Genomic DNA, 16,213 nt, shown 5'->3' with positions numbered 1-16,213 from the left:
AGATGCTTTAGGGTACTGAGAGCCTGTTAAGGTGAAAATAGAAGACCTGTCTGCATCTGAAAGCTTAAATTTCTCCTGGTAATGTTTCTTTATAGCATCACCAATATCAACATTTATATGGCTGCTTTCTGTGACAGTTATTTAACTTGCTCACCCTGCCAAGGTCAACAGGTGAAGCAGTAATTATTCCATACCTTGGTAAAAAAAAAGTGATTAATTTAGAACTTTAAAACAAGTGCTAAGACAAAAAAAAAAATTGTGCTTCTCCCTAATAACTCTGCTAGAATAGTGGAGAGCTGGGTGCTACAAATACTCATTTAATCAGTGCTTGGGAGCTCTGAACTAAGAAACACTTCAGCTTGTCTGCTAGCTGCTCTAATTGAAGAAGGAATTTGTCCATGTAAATGTAACACCGGATTGGTACCATTAATTAACTTACAGTCAGCAAAAATATGCTTCATGGTTAGATTTAAATATTGGGATCCTAGCATTTGCATTGTGCCTTAGTTCGAGGTATCCACGTGGCTAGAGGCTTTACTGTTGATTTGTGCTGTACTTTTCATTGCTCTAGGGGTTAAAATAACTCCTGAGGAACACACCCTTTTTTGCTTGCCTTCTCTCTCACCCCTTGTCTCCTATGTTGCATAACAACGAAGCAATTTTGTTTGACTTGCTCACCCGGACTATCACCTCTCATGACTCCAAGTGACTGGAGATAGCTGCCTGTGTAACATCAACCAAAGCAGTAATTCCTTTTCCTCTTAAATCTATTATTTTAGTCAACATGTAAGCTTCAATTATGATTTTAATTATATCAGTTAGGATTTTCACTGCTCTTATTTACAGCTTATTTTAGCTGACTAAAGATAAACTGTACATTTCTTTTCTTTTGCTATTGTTTTCTTGTGTCCTGATGATACCTAATCAGAGGTGTTCTGTGATTGCTTATGTACTGTGATTGCTTATTGTTCTTCATTATAGTTAAGCTACCCTTTGAATGCACTCTTATGTGTGTAAACTCACACTGAAGTGAGTTTACACACATAAGAGAAATACTAAATTATGCCAATGTTACCACTTAATAAAAATTACTAACTTGCAAGTATTTGGGAGAACAGTTTAAAAGGTTGTAAGTTTGGATTCCCTTTCTGTATTAAGCTACCCTTTGAATGCAGTCTGTCACACTGAAGTGAGTTTACACACAGAAGAGAAAAACTAAATTATGCCAATGTTACCACTTAATAAAAATTACTAACTTGCAAGTATTTGGGAGAACAGTTTAAAAGGTTGTAAGTTTGGATTCCCTTTCTGTATATTTTTTGTTTTCCTGAGGTCTCTGAGCTGTCCTGGGAAACCTGAAGGTAGCTGATACAGTGTCCTCGAGAGAACTATGAGCCTTTTACATGATGCTCTCCAGGCATGGGAACAGCTCGCCAAGTATGCTGCTTCTGAGGCTGGCCAAAGGCTGGTGCCTGTGCAGGGAGGTAGAAGGAAAGAGTGAGCCTTTTATGGGATTGCCCTTGGTAGTAACCCCAGCTGTGGCTCACAGACTTCCTACGGAGTTTGTGGCATTCAGTGTTTTTTCTTTCAACTCCTCTGGTCTTGCCTTGCACCCAGCAATCTCAGAGTATTTATTAAGTCACTCAGTGCTCTGAGTTTTCATGTGTATTATCTGATGGTGTAGTACACATAGTTATGTGCTATTTTTTTCCTTGCTTGGTTTGTCATAGCACCTTTAGGCTGCCATTGTTCTGTTTTCATCTTTGTATCTTCCATCTTTGTAGAAATTCTCATTTTAGGTAGTTGCTGGTAGAATCTGAAATGATGTTTTTATATATAATAATCTGTGAGCGGTGTTTTTTGATGATACTGCTCAATTTTGCCAGCAGATTCTAAGTCATCCTGTGATGTGTCTTTATAGATGAACCTTTCTGATCTTTTGTCCAGGAAATTTGGGTTCTGACTTTTGTGACATATTTCCTTGTAGCTCTTCTGCTGTTTCTGGATGCCCTAATGGACATAATAGAGCTAGAAAAAAAATTAATTAAAAACTTTTTACTATTAGCCTCAAAGGAAGTAAGTAACATACTGACAGACACAGATGGCAATACCTGGCAGCATTTCTCAGCTTGTGCCTTTTTAAATTAAAGATTCAAAATATTCAAGCTGTTCCAGCAAGGAATGAGTGGACAAAGGTAGAGCAAATGTGAAATGATGCTTGTCTTTTGTAGAATGTGAAATCTATGCACGCCACACTCTTCATAGATCATAAAGTTCTTGATCCTGAGGCGAGTCTACCTTTTGAACTCTGTTTCTGTGGAACTATTGGACTCCCATTCAGAGTCAAGCCTCAGAACTGCCCTGGCTGGTCCCCTTGTTCCAGTGCAGGAACTTTGCATTGAAAGCTATTTGTCCTGCACAATATTTGGTTTTCAGTTTTTGTTTTGTACATTTCTTCTCACTGACTTCAGAAACTGAAGTGAAGCATATCCTATATTTCTGATACATTGCAAAGCTGGTCCTAATATATATACTTTTTAAAAAGTATATATATTGTAGCAGCGCAGCAGCTTCAGAGTCGAATAATTCCATGAGCTGCCAAGTTGCAGGTTATGAATTTTGCCTGAAATGTACAAGTAATTCCACAGTTTTAAACTCAAATGTTTTCTAAAGCTACTCCTCAGATTACACCAGGGCATCAAGCAAAGCAGAAGGAGGCTTGGCAGTGCTTGAGCCCCTCTGATTGAAAGCTCAAAGCCCTGTCATCGTTCCTCTTTCCTTTGCTTCTCTTCTGCCAAGCAAAAAAACCCGCTGTTCTTTTTGGATGATCCCAGCAGTATATTCTTGTGAGGAGTAACTTTTGTATCTTGTTCCCTCCTAAGTCATAAAATAGATACTGTAACTGTCCACTGCTTCTTTACTCATTGAGGATTAGTCAGGTGTTGGGACAGAAACCATTACTTTAAAAAAACGTTGCAAAAAGGTTTAAAAAAGCCTTGCCAAACCTTCTGCTACAAAAATGCATGGAAGTCTTCCTTTGTACAAGCTGCTACTGAAATTCATTCATGTTTACTTGACAGGTGTGCTACTAGCACTGAATAGCTAATAAATGTAAAGTACAAGATGAAGACCTTTAGTTTGCATTACCTTAAATGTTAAGACTGCCGTAATAAAGGTAAAATGCCATTTTGTGTTAGCATTATTTGTTGACACATTACTCATTCTTCAGTCTTAGGAACATAAACTACTTCTGGTTGTTCTCTTGGCAATTGAATATTAGGGCTATTATTATTTCATGCTGTGGTATTAACTGCAGATGGCTTAGCTGTCTGCCATCCTCTGCAGGTTTTAAAGCCTGGTGATGCTGTAGTGAGTGTAGGAAGAGAAAAATGTGAAATCGAAACCTGGAATGACTAATAATTACAATTTGGTATGTGTGTGAGAGAAGAGGAACAGCTGAGATGTTTTCTATAACACATTGTACTTCTGCTCAAAATGAATTAATTCAGGCAATGAAAAACTTTGCAGTTCATCATACGGAAGCTCAAATTAATGAAGGTGAGAAGAGATTATGTTGCTGAAAGTGCAGATTAATAGTAATAATAAAAGATGTGTGTGACGTGCAGGTTACTAAAGCTGAAGGTCAGTCCTCAGCATGGTGTCACCAGTGGAGATGTGACTATAATAAGGATGTTGCTGTGGGCTGGGAAGCCTGGTTTTGCAGTTCTCTCTGCCCTACAAGGAGCTGCATGATGTACTGGAAGTCTCTCCTGATTGCTGGGGTGTTATGTTGAGTCATAGTGTTAATTATAGCTCCTGGATGAACTGCTCAGGTCATGGTGTTCAGCTTGTCAAAACATTGGTTCCACATAGTGCAGGCAGATGACTCAGGCAGAATCAAAGGCTGGCATTTGCCATTATGCTGAGGATTCAGTGGAGGATTTTTGGTGGATGTCAGTGTCAGATGACATGAACTGAATATTGGTGCCAGGAAACCATTACCCTAAAGAGAAATATGTTACTGCATCATTTTAGAATCATAGAATCATTTAGGCTGTAACAACCTCTTAAGGTTATCAAGTCCAACCAATAAACCATCACTGCCAAGTCCACCTGTAAACTATGTCCCCAAGTGCCACATCTACATGTCTTTTAAAAAGTTTCAGGGATGTTGCCTCTGCTTCACTTCTCTGGGCAGCCTGTTCCAAATGCTTGACACCCCTCTGCCTGAAAAAAAAAATAAAAATGTCCAATCTAAACCTCTCTTGATGCAACTAGAGGTTGTTTCTTCTTGTCCTGTCACTTTTTTGGAGCTTGGTGGACTTGATCTTCTCTTTTCAGGCTTCAAAGGATGGTTCTTTTCACAGCAAGTGTCTCAGGGACATTTGATGTGCAGCCCCTAGTATTGAGTGGCTGACCTTTTTTATTATTCTTAAACTGGAAATGAGGATGTAAGTGTTACATGAAATGCATCAGTGCAAATGCATCCTTAAATTCTATAGATTTTGAGGAATATGGATATGAATACATAATGAAGTAGGCATGCAGTTGACTAGGCAGGGTGCAAATTTCAAGAATAACCAATAATATGCTGTGTCTCATGCAACACAAAATTATTGGAGTTCATGAGCTTCTCAGATATGATACTGTTTGTTTTGTTTTTCCTGTCTGCACAGGATTGAAAGAAACAGTAGTGGGGGAGGAAGAGATGAATGTTTTAAAGAGTATCAAATATCTGTACACAGAAGTCATTACTTGGTATTACACAGAGCATGGCTTCATTTGGTAATAGATGTAGCCAGCAGGAAGAAAACACAATACTTTGCTGAAATATTACTTCTAACAGGAAAATGCTGTAGTTGCGTATTGCTCTCCCTTTCTACAAATTCTGTCAGAGGCTGATATTTCACTGTGCCTGAATGACTGATAAACATTGTGTGGGAAGCTGCTGCTTACCTGTCTATTCCAGTTATATTTACTTCCTTATGGAGAGATGGAATGTGAACCTTCTCTGTTTGCGGAGACCAAAGCATTTTTTGGACATGTTTATACTAGAATAAATTTATACTGGAGGATATGAAGCAACTAGAATTGCCTTTTTGTTTGCCCTGTTTAAACTCCCACCACATAAGCTTAATTGTGCATTTTGAGGTGAAGACTAAAGAATGAAACTTTCAGGAACACTCAGAATTCACCTGATTTTTTACTGCAGTGGTTTCAAGATGGTTTTCCATAATTTTTAATAGAAAATGTAGTTAGAGCAGTGCTGGGCAAATGTGAAAATTCTGCCTATAGAATGTGCATTTGAATGATATAAAAGACTCATACCTTGTTTAGAACTGCCTTAGGAGACCAGCTTAACACGGAAAGTATTTTATTGCTTAAGAGATAAACAATTGCAGCAACCAGAACCCAAGAGTGTTTTCAATTTCAATTTAAAAAACCCACAAAAGGTCAACTAGTGCTTTAAACTGTCGGTGCAGAAATCAGAGCAGGGCACTGCAAGCCCACGCGTTTTTGCAGCCCAGCTTCTGTTCTAGGTTGTTCTGTATTTTGCGTGTGAGAGTCACCGCGGAGGATCTGTTAATGCATCATTGAAATGGAGCCACTCGTACCCGTGGGGGAGGCCGTGGGATGCGCTGTCCTTACTCATCCCCCCGTCCCGGCGTTCGGCAGCGATATGTCACGGTGGCACGGACAGGTTGCCAAGCAGCAGCTGCCTTTGCCAAGCACCTTGTTTGGAGCCGTGACTGCTCCGCACTCGGCTATTTGTGGCACGGAGTGAAATGCTCCGCGGGCTTGGCTGGCCACAGAGCCGTCTCTGTAAGAGTCCCCGTGTGCCCCTGGCAGCCGCCGGCACGGGCCGCCAGGTTGGAAAGCTGTGCAGAGGAGGCAGCGTGGAGTGAGGCGGCAGTCATCCTTCAGCAGGGACTAGGCAGTGCGCCTATTTTTGCTATTGTTTACCAAAGCCCTTCTGGTAACTGCTATGGAGCACTTCTCCCTCCCTCTTCTACCATTTCCTTCCATTCCCTACCACCAGTTGTGGCTCCTGATAAGATCCTCAGTGTGCCAAGAGGAGACGTCTTTTTCTTTCATACCTGCCTTTTCTAGTTAAACACTCTTTTCTCCCTAAAACTGCATCTTTAACAACAGGCTGCTTGCTATGTTTTGTCCCATATCCCAGGGAATGCCTTTGGGAAGCTGCTGCTGCTGCAAAACACCCCTTACATACTTGTCACTCTCCATGGACAGCTTCACCTCAAAGTAACCTAGAATTCCCTAATGAAAATGCAGTGTATTTTTAACAATGTATTTCAGATCTTGGCAGCATGCCTCTTACAAAATGTCAGAAAAGAGAAGGATGCCCGGCTGCTCTGTATTTGTGGATTACCAGACCTCCACAGTGGAAGCTGTGTTTTGCTTCAGTAGCATAAATGCTCTTTTTAAACTCCTGTCAGGCTCCTTCTTGTTTAATGGGAAAAATTGGGAGTCATTCCTCCAGCAGCAGTGGTAATGTGACTGGAGAACCAGGCAGCTTCTACTTACTGCACATATGAAATCCTATTACTTTGAAGGACTTCTTCCTGACGAAAACTAGGAAGATAAAACCAGGATTTTGGATGGACATCTTACTGCACTAACTTGCTGTACTACTTGCTTTGCTACAGCCATGCAAGCTGAAGAAGCAATCAAATATTTTCTTGTTGACCAAAGAGGGTATGAAGCAGCAGAAGTGGCTTCCAACCACATTGGTCACCTGTGGATTTCAGGTTACTGCAAAATTGTAGTAGTCCACCAGGAGAAAGTCTCTACAGGGCACTTTTGATTTGCAGCAGCATCTTCCCAGGAGAATTGTCTGTGATCTGGGATGAAATATAGGAAAAGAGTTGGGAAATTGTTGAGAAAATAGTGCTAAGAGGAAATAGTGCTGTTTATTATCTTAGTAGTTTCATGCACCTTTACTAATCTTGAATGAATCAGCAATTTTAGTCCACTGCAGTCAGTCTCGCTGAAGTTTTTTATACCCACAGAAGCTCAGCACTGACCCATGCAAGAAGTGTTGGGAAGCAAGACGAAGAGCTGGCATCACTATACCTGCATGTCTGTTGGCAGACACTGCACATTTTCATCACTCATGTTTCAGAGAATGCAGAAACCTTTTATTCCAGGACTGCAGTGGTGCTCTGGCAAGATCTTTGTGCCCTTGGGCTACAATCTGAGCATTGCTTCATCTGCAGCTTGCCCCATGACAGATAAAAATAGGGCTTGAGCTGCAGCCAGGCTGTGTCAGTGGTGAGGGTGCAGCCTCCTTAGCCTGTTAGAGCTTGACTCTTGGTAGCTCTGGCTTAGGGTGAATAATCACACCTACAGACAGTCATGCTGCCTGGGTCCCACCTACACAGGGAAATAGCTTGCCTAGGGGGTTGTTCCTTGTTGAGGGGAAGTGAAGGAAAGACACTGACCAAACCCATTCCACAAATTTGTCAGCAGAAGCAGCAGCATAGGACTGCGTTGGCTGAGCTGCAGGAAGGTGGCTGCATGCAAGCTCAGGCCTGCATGGAGAGCGGCATGTGGGCTGCTGTATGCTTGCTGAGCAAGCTGTTCTAGCTGGTGGTGAGAGATATGGCCAAAAACCATCACCGACTGGACCCACCGTGGTAGGTCCTAGGGAAGGTACAGATATATTAAGAAACTGTAGCCTTGACTGGACATTCTGTCGTATCCTGTGACAGTACAAGAGGAAATGGCTTCAAGTTGTGCCAGGGGAGGTTTAGATTGGAGATCAGGACAAATTTCTTCACTGAAATGTTACCAAACACTGGAACAGACTGCCCAAGGAAGTGTCAGTGTCACCATCCCTGAAGGTATTTAAAAGACGTGTAGATGTGGCATCTGGGGACATAACTTAGTGGTGAATGTGGCAATATTAGTTTAATGGTTGTACTCAGTGGTCTTGAGGTCTTTTCCAATCTAAATGATTCTATTATTCTCTGATCTTAGTTCTAGTTTCTCTATTTGTTCCTGTTACTCATCTTCTTGCTGTCCTCTGCTTCCTCATGCCCCCTCACCGACTAGCAGATTCTTCAGCTACCAGTGTGCTGTGTGTCATGAGCACAAAGTGCATGCAGTTCTGCACTTCAACTGATTGCTAACAAGGCTGAGACAGTTCAACACAAAAGTTCGTTACTCAGGAGGACTTCCCAAAAGCCTTCCTTTTCTGCAGTTAGAAAGTGCTGGAAGCTGAGTATCCCAGATCTGTGACTAGCACTGTGCTTCAAAGAGGGAAAGATTGAAGGAGTCTGCATTATTAGCTGCAAGTCTTACTTCAGTTAGTGTTCTTATGTTGGATAGTTGTTCTACATGCAGCTCATCACTGGAAATAAATCCTTGGTTTTCCTCCTTCATATATTGTCCATTATGGCATGCCTATCAGTTTTGTTAATGGCCTGAGAAACACAAGAGAAATTAAACCATCTGCCTGTACCTACTCCTTGAGTGAAGTAGTGACAAGAAGAACGACACAATAGATAAATTCAATACATATGACTTAGAAGACACAAGTGGAGAATTGAAAGCCATTTTTACAATGTAATTAACACACTATAGCATTAAAGCAATATTTACCTGGAGACAGGAGTCTTCTGTTCCTGCTTTCCACTGTGAGTTTGCCCATGGTAAAATATTGTTGGACTCTGCCTCCATGCCCCCTCAGCAGAAAGAAGCTGCAGCCAAGTTTGGTGGTGAACTTATTTGCTCACATAGATTACTCACACCACCACTCTCCTGGGTAGCTTCTGTCGGCAGCCAGCAGCAAAGCCCCTTTCCAGCATCCGAGTTGACGTGAGGGCCTGGCAGGGGAGTGTTCTCTGTGCACAGCCAGCTCAGTAAATCTCAGTGTGACAGGCTCACAGCCCCGCCGCTGAACTTTTAACTTGAAGCTCTAGCAGGGTGCTGAGTAGCTCCAGCTACATGACACGAGCTGTGCAAGTAAATCACTTCGCTGGGAACAAGGGGAAGTCCAGCATATTGTTTTGCGGACTTTGCCTGCCGTTTGCTTGCAGTGTAAGCATAGAATATATACACCTGGGAAAGCAGTCAGAGCGAGATGGACTTCCAGTACAGAACTCAGCCCTTCCCCATCCCAGAGGATGAAGAGGTTGCGTACAAGGTCGCTCCCGATGCTCACAACTCCGCAGGAAATGAAGGCGAGAAACCGGTGTCAAAATTGCAACGTAGGCACAGTGAAATAAAACTCTACAAAGAGTTTTGTGACTTTTATGCAAGATTGTAAGTTTGTTCTGTTCAGCTTCGGGGTGTAACTGCAGTGACGTTACTGGTGTATTGTACATAATGTATTTTATTATCTGGGGCTCAGGCTGTGCAAGCTGTTCTCTCATCCAACCTTTGCCACTGTTCTGCTTGAAACATTGCCAGTTGTAAATGTCAACTAAAATTTGGATTGTTACTTTAAATTTCATCATTAATTGCATCAGAAATTTTTATCAGCAGTAAAAATGGTGTTGGAATTTTTAAAGTAGTCTCTCTGCCTTCAGGTTGTTTGCCAGTTATTCTGGGCAAATGGATAAACCGCTTCATTAATGCAGAAGTATTACATACTTCACTAGTTTTACATATATGATGTGTTTCAAAGTGAAGCACTTTTTCCTGAAGAGGGAAACTGTTTTTATTTGGTTTTGAACTTTGTTTCATGTTTTTGCTTGGATTATACTTTACATACAGCAGTGCTTAGCATCCTTAATGCTTGAGCACTGTTGAAGTGATTATGAAAGATCCCTGTTTCTCTTGTAATTATTCTTCATTTAGATTGCTAAGGAGGATGGAGAAATTGACTGAGGTTTTGCCCCACAGAAAGCATACACAGTCTATGAAGACCATTGGCGAGCTTTATAGCTGATCACAGTTTATGTGTATAGTCACTGCAGTTTGTCCATAGGTCTGTCTATTTTGTATGGGTTAGACCATCCTGAATCTGATCTTCATGTGAAATTTGCCCACTCATTCCACTGTGAAGGCAGTGGATATTTGGATTGCAGTTGTCGTTTTCCTCATCTGCAAAGATCAAGAGAGAGGAAAAAAAAGTGCCAGCTAATAATAACATGTCAGATGTGACCTTGTGTAGGGCTCTTCTGTGAGACAGTGTAAGAAATAGATAAAACACATTCCATTTTGAACCACGTGCTAGGTGTTCGCTTGCTCCCTTGGATGGTGTGCAAGGAATGCATTCAATTCCTGTTGAACATGGTGGGAGCCCAGAGGTGTTGTCCCCTTGAAGGGATAAGAAAGAAGGCTTGGCATCTTGCAGGGGACTGCGGGCTCTGCACTCACAGGCACGGCATGATAGCTGTATCAAAATGTGTGCATGCATGCACATGCGTTTCAAATAATGTCACTTGTCTAATAACCTTCCAATAAATTTTGAGTCAGTGGTTTTGTCAGCTGACATCACATTGTAATAAAACTAGACCATTGCCCTATATTTGCTCTCTGCTACCACATGGTATTAGGGCAGTGAGATGATCCTGAAAGGCAGAGCTTTGAGAGTCTAGATATGAGTGACAAAACGTTTGCAAAGGAAAACTCAAAAGAGCCTTTTTCTGGCTTTAATTAACTGAAACATATCTGTACTGTCTTCTGCAGATGTGGACAGCTACCACACTGCCATTTTTTGGTCCTGTGCCTTTGAGAAGCAGCCAAGGTTGCTGTTTCAATATTTCTTTGCATCTCTGGCATGGGTTTGCCAGCTTGTGTTGGCTTGTGTGTGGGTTGCAGTAGGGCAGCCAGAGCATTCCCACCCTCCCCCTTGGCCCTGGAGTGGGCTGGCACGTGATGAGCTGACCTCCCTGAGATAAACCTTAACAAACCAATCAAAAATCCCATTACTTCAAACTAAATTTGTAAAATGACTTCAAACTATGCAGAGCTTGTATAAAGAATAATTATTTAACTACTCTGTTTTTCATCAATAACTGCCAGACTAGATCCTGCACACTCTATCACACAGTTTATTTAGAGCTCTGAGCTAATGCCATTGTATATGTATATTTTAGAATTTACATATGTATCTATTAGAATTGGTTTACAATAAATTGTTTATATTTTTCTGTGTGATGCCAGTCCTCCATCATTAATATTTGCCCTTGTTTTCAGTAATTTTAATGTATATCATAATTTTTATAGTACTTTGAATTGCCTTTTTTCATCATAAAAAGCCTGTAAATGTGTCTGTAGTGACAACGTTTCTGTTTGGGGGTTTCAATTAATTAGAGCGTATCACAGGGATTTTGTTTCTAAAGAGTTAGGAAGCAGGAGAAGTGGTAGCTTTATTTCCGAGGAGATGCCACAAGCCATGAAGTTCATTGAAAAACTTGTCTTGAGCAGCTTAGCATTAGGTTGATGCAGTTTGGCCTGGTGGGGGGGGGGGGGAAGACCCACAACCAGTGTTGCTGTCTATTTAGGCTAATTTTCTATTAATTTTCTTTTCTTTTGAATGACAGCAACATGGCGAATGCTCTTGCAAACGCCATCTGCGAGCGCTGCAGGGGGGGCTTTGCTCCTGCCGAGAAAATTGTCAACAGCAATGGCGAGCTGTACCACGAGCAGTGCTTCGTCTGCGCCCAGTGCTTTCAGCAGTTCCCCGAAGGGCTCTTCTATGAGGTAAGCAGGGCAGAGGACCTGTCCCCATACCCCCTCCTGAGCCTTCATTATCATAGCAAAAGTAACTACAGGCGGGTGGATAGCTTGGAAAAGTCCCATGGGAGGATCTGGGCTCTGAAAGAGTATGCCCAGGAAAGAGAGAAAAAAAACCAGGAGCATTTCTGTGCTAATTTGGAGGACATCAATGTATATAACGTTCTTTAAATGTGGACCTTAATGTTATCAGTGCTGAGAGAAAAATTCCTGGAGATCTTTTTCTCAGTGCAAATTTTTTCCCTGAAAAATTCCCTTGTGAATCTGATGTATCTTACCAGAAATACATAGGAAACATACTTTTTCGAGGAGAAAGTCATATAGAGGGAAATCCTAGCATCCTGTGGTCTGTAGGAGGTTTATCACTGAGTTGAGTGAGTCCAGTTTGGCATTGGAAAAGAGATGATCTGTATGTAAGCATGCTGTGATACAAACCAGACCAGTGTAAGATCAACTCTTAAGTTTAACAGAGTAGAGCATTCAAAATTATCAGTTCTTAACACATTTTCAGGGGTTAAAACCTGATCCTATTCATATTTCTCAGTTCCAGGTTGATTTGCCTCAGTTTAGGGAGGGTATTTTGGAATAGGTGTCATTTTCTTTTACATTCCACTATCATGGGAATTCAGAATGTGGCTCACCACAAAGTGACTTTAGTGAAAGCTCTAGACTGGTTCATAAAATTCGAACTGATTAGTATAGGGAACAATAGATGGTGTGAGACAGGGAGTTACTGTCAGAGAGATAAGGCCCTGCTTGAGTAGCTTAAAATCCATCTTAGGGTAGCAGTTACAGGATTTGTGTCATATGATGATCTGAAAAGGAAAATGAGCAGAGTGTAAAAGGAACAATTCTGTGCTCTCACATACAGGTGTCATCCTTTGGCAAGAACACAATAGTTTATCTTCCATAGAAGCATTTCTAATGCTGTGGTGATGAGGAGAGGCTGAGGGAGGAGTGTGGATTGCAAAAGAGACTGGCAAAGGGGATTCCTGGGGATTTGCTTTTTCTCACCTTGTTTGAGGATCAAAAGGCTCTAGAGATAGTGTTACAGTAATTGTAGTAAATTAGCCTCTAGTGTTCTATAAGACATCAAAAGGTGAGCTGCAAGGCAGGAATTAATTAAATGAAACAAAAGAACACCCCCCTAGATACTTAAAAAGTTGCATTACAATTGTTAATATATACTGAGCTGACTCGGGAAAGAGTCCATCCTGACATGTTAAGACCTGAGGCAAATGTGAAGTGACATGAACATTTCAAAACTAAAATATTTGTAAGTATGTTAATAAAATTGTCTAAAACCAATAAAAATATTTTCTCTACATAATGAATACTTTATTCATTCTTTTTCTGACTCAAAAAGCAGTGAGTCATTCCAGGGACCTCTTTCAGAAAGTTGAATGGTCCTTAAAGATAAAAGTTTGGATAATCATGCTCTAGGCAGCTGGTGTCTTCTAGGGGAGACTACTGCAGAAAGAAAGACCTACTTTTGGATGTAGTTCAGGAATGTTACAATCTCTCTGTGTTGCTCATGGGTGGCCATACCTGAATCTCTGTGGCAGAGGCAAGTATCCTAGTGGTGCTTAGATATTCTGGATGTAGGCATTTTGCTTCCTACTGCTACCTTGTTGACATTCATATTCATGATGATTGGTCTTTGAGTGCTGTCTTACTGAAACACGCTGCTCTCAAAGACAGTAAGTCAGAAGTGAGTGCGTGTAGATTGTCTCAGGAATTGAAATATCACTGTGTGCTAAACATGTTTTGGCTAATGTTGCTAGGGGTTTTTTTCAGGCTGGGTAGCCTGAGAAATGTTACATAGGAAGTGGAAAGTTTCGGTTAAGGATAGACACTTCTTGCCACAATTATTACAGAGGTAAAATAATGTTGGATAGGCTGAGGGTGCTGGGCCTGTTCAGACTCAAGAGACGACTGAGAGGGAACCTCATCAATGTATATAATTATCTGAAGGGAGGGTGTCAGAGGGGGAAGCCAGGCTCTGCTTGATGGTGCCAAGCAATAGGACAAGAGGTAACAGACAAAAACTGATGCACAGGAAATTCCACCTGATCATGGGGAAGAACTTTACTGTGCACAAGTACAGGTTGCCCAGAGAGGTTGTGAAGTCTCCCTCACTCGAGATACTTAAGAATCATCTGGATGCAATTCTGTGCAGTGTGTTCTAGGATGACCTTGCTTGAAGAGGGAGATTGGACCAGATGACCCCACCTCCAACCTGACCCATTCTGTGAGAGGGAGGAAAGCCCTGAGCAGGTAGAAGGTGGGCCTAGGTTGGTGAGTGCTCAGGAGTGGCTGACAGTGCTCAGAGGACTTGAGATAATCTATCACTGTCAAGAAAAACTGTGGCTGGAGAAGAGGGGCAGAAATGACATCTTCCTCAGACTGGCTTAATGCAGTGTTTGAGAGGATGGATGTGTTTGGAGGTGTGGCCAGGTAATGTGTTTTTCTGAGCAGGTTCCCGTGGGTAAACACAGGCATTGTTGGTTGCTCAGCATGAGCTTGTGTTTACTCTGTGCCTGGTTTAGCTAAGCTAGTATTTCTTGGAAATGATTTCCAGCTCTTAGCAATTAGGAAGGCAAATATTGTTCCCCTGCCTATTGCAAGCCTTGCAGGGTTCCCCCAGTTAGTCATTAAGCTGCTTATCACACTTGCTGTCAGACGCTGCCATGATAAGCCTTCATGCTGTGTTCCATGGGTGGGGGTGGAAGTGGCCAGGTCTCCTGTGCTGCAGGACTTATCTCTGGGCTGCCTTCAAGCACCCCCTCTGGCACAGCTCGCTGTGTGAGGCACTGGAGCCAAGTCACTCACAGGCACCAGTGGTGCCCATCCACTGCTTAGAGTCTGCACAGCATAGCAGGGCTTTTGTGGATGTCCTCTTGAGCCTGTGTTAGAAATGATAGTTTGGATTCCTGAGACCTGCATGCCTGATGTGGCACAGAAACTGTGGGTACGGTGTATTTAATTTGTGTTCCAGTTTGCTCAGTAGCATCATTTTATCAAATTTTTTTATGCACTCAATCAAAACAAAAATTAGCACAAGCCCCTTCCAGTAGAGTTCTCTGTTCTTTGCTGTTAGGTGTGAAGTGGTAGTAGTTCTGGTCTGCTTCTACTCTACCACCTGGAAGGTGTGTATTCCCTAGAGGTGCTGATGTAGAGTTTCTCTACAGGTAGCAGTGCACAGTCCTATACTAATAGGAGAACAGATGGTCATGTTTGTTTCTATTTGCGAGTGTTTTCTTAAAATGGCTTTTACCAACAGCTGCCTTAGAGAAACAATCTCTAAAGTCTCAGGTTTTGTGCATGACTTTCCACTTAAGTTAGCTAAAAACATACGAGTAAGCTGGAGATTATTTCACAGTGAGATGTTTTATGCAGAGCCATTTACCTCATGGGCCTTCAGCATACAAAAATGAAAAAGTGCTTGCTTCTAAACTAGGTACTGTAAGATTTGTTACAGAAGCTCAAGGCTTTCTGTGATAATAACTGCTGGGTCATCCTCAAAGGGCAGCACAAAGGAGCAGAGGTTGAAAATAGAAACAAGACTGAATTGAAACCAACCTGCCTGACGCAAACAAAGAGGGGAAGAAAACCTGTTTGGTCTGTTCAGATCAACATGTGGTGGCTTTGAAATCCAAGCAAACCTAAGCATCCCCCATTGGACCACCTGTTTAAACAGAAGAGGAAGCTTTCAATTTTTTTTCAGTTTGGAAAGGATGTTATCATTCAGGAAGCAAGCACAATTCACAATGAATGAGTAATTTCCATTACTCCTTGAGAAAGTAATAGCCCTGTACCTCTCAATTATTATTTTTTAAAAGCCAAAATGAAAAAGTAATCTGTTTTAGAGAATTACACTGGAATAGCACTTGATAAATTTCTGACAGAGACTTCCGAAAAGGTCTGTACTGGGTTAATGTCTTTCTGTTCCTAATAGCTTCAATTCCTGTTGGGCACAGGAATTTTCTAACCATAAGTATCTAGTGAAATGTTTTATTAGATCCTCATCCTGCCAGTTGCAAAAGTATTTATTATATTTACATTGTATTAGATCCTGGTCATTTCATATTATACAGTAGGTGATCTTGTACCTCATTTCTGTATTTTCTGTCCATGCACAAAACGTTACTTTCTGGGTAGTATTTTATACTGCTCACTTGGTTTTGTCTTAGGCTCGGTGAAAAGAAAGGAGTGAGATTTCCTGTTGTCCTCCTTGTTCCACTGTTTAAACGGAGACATGCAAATCCAAACATTTTATGGCATACCTGATATTGTCTACCTGGCTTTGACATGCTCATTGGCATTTGTGTCTAATAATAATGGTGCCTGAAGGTATCTAAACATTTCCCTTCAGCACATATTTGCCTACATGTTTTTACATATTCTTTGGCTAAGCTACTAATGCAGTGCTGTTGAGTCTTTTTATTCCATTTTTTTTTTCCAATGTCAGCTTGAACTGTAGCTGAACTTATATAAGCTGTGA

General features: G+C 41.5%; 1 protein-coding gene and 1 long non-coding RNA gene across 8 annotated transcripts in view; one reads left to right on the top strand and one right to left on the bottom strand.

Annotated features, from left to right (window-relative positions):
- The window catches only part of LIMS1 (LIM zinc finger domain containing 1), a 68,207-nt gene that overhangs the window by 39,682 nt on the left and 12,312 nt on the right, over positions 1-16,213 (top strand). For 5 of the 7 annotated variants that reach the window (XM_039714142.1, XM_039714144.1, XM_039714143.1 and 2 more), the window contains exon 2: positions 11,517-11,676. In XM_039714142.1, the coding sequence (XP_039570076.1) occupies positions 11,517-11,676 (160 nt within the window). Of the gene's footprint in view, positions 1-9,011; positions 9,289-11,516; positions 11,677-16,213 lie in introns of those variants that run through there. The other 2 variants (XM_039714139.1, XM_039714138.1) reach the window with 1 other exon arrangement.
- LOC120504555 lies at positions 5,341-8,764 on the bottom strand. The gene is made up of 2 exons (XR_005628051.1): positions 8,626-8,764; positions 5,341-6,863 (listed from the first exon to the last, which is right to left on the bottom strand). It is a non-coding gene; the product is annotated as an uncharacterized LOC120504555 (long non-coding RNA).

The sequence above is a fragment of the Passer montanus genome, unplaced genomic scaffold (genome assembly GCF_014805655.1).
Source record: "Passer montanus isolate IOZ18808 unplaced genomic scaffold, ASM1480565v1 scaffold3, whole genome shotgun sequence".
NCBI lineage: Eukaryota > Metazoa > Chordata > Aves > Passeriformes > Passeridae > Passer > Passer montanus.
Note: the sequence above shows the minus strand (reverse complement) of the source record. Positions and strands in the feature narration are given on the sequence as shown.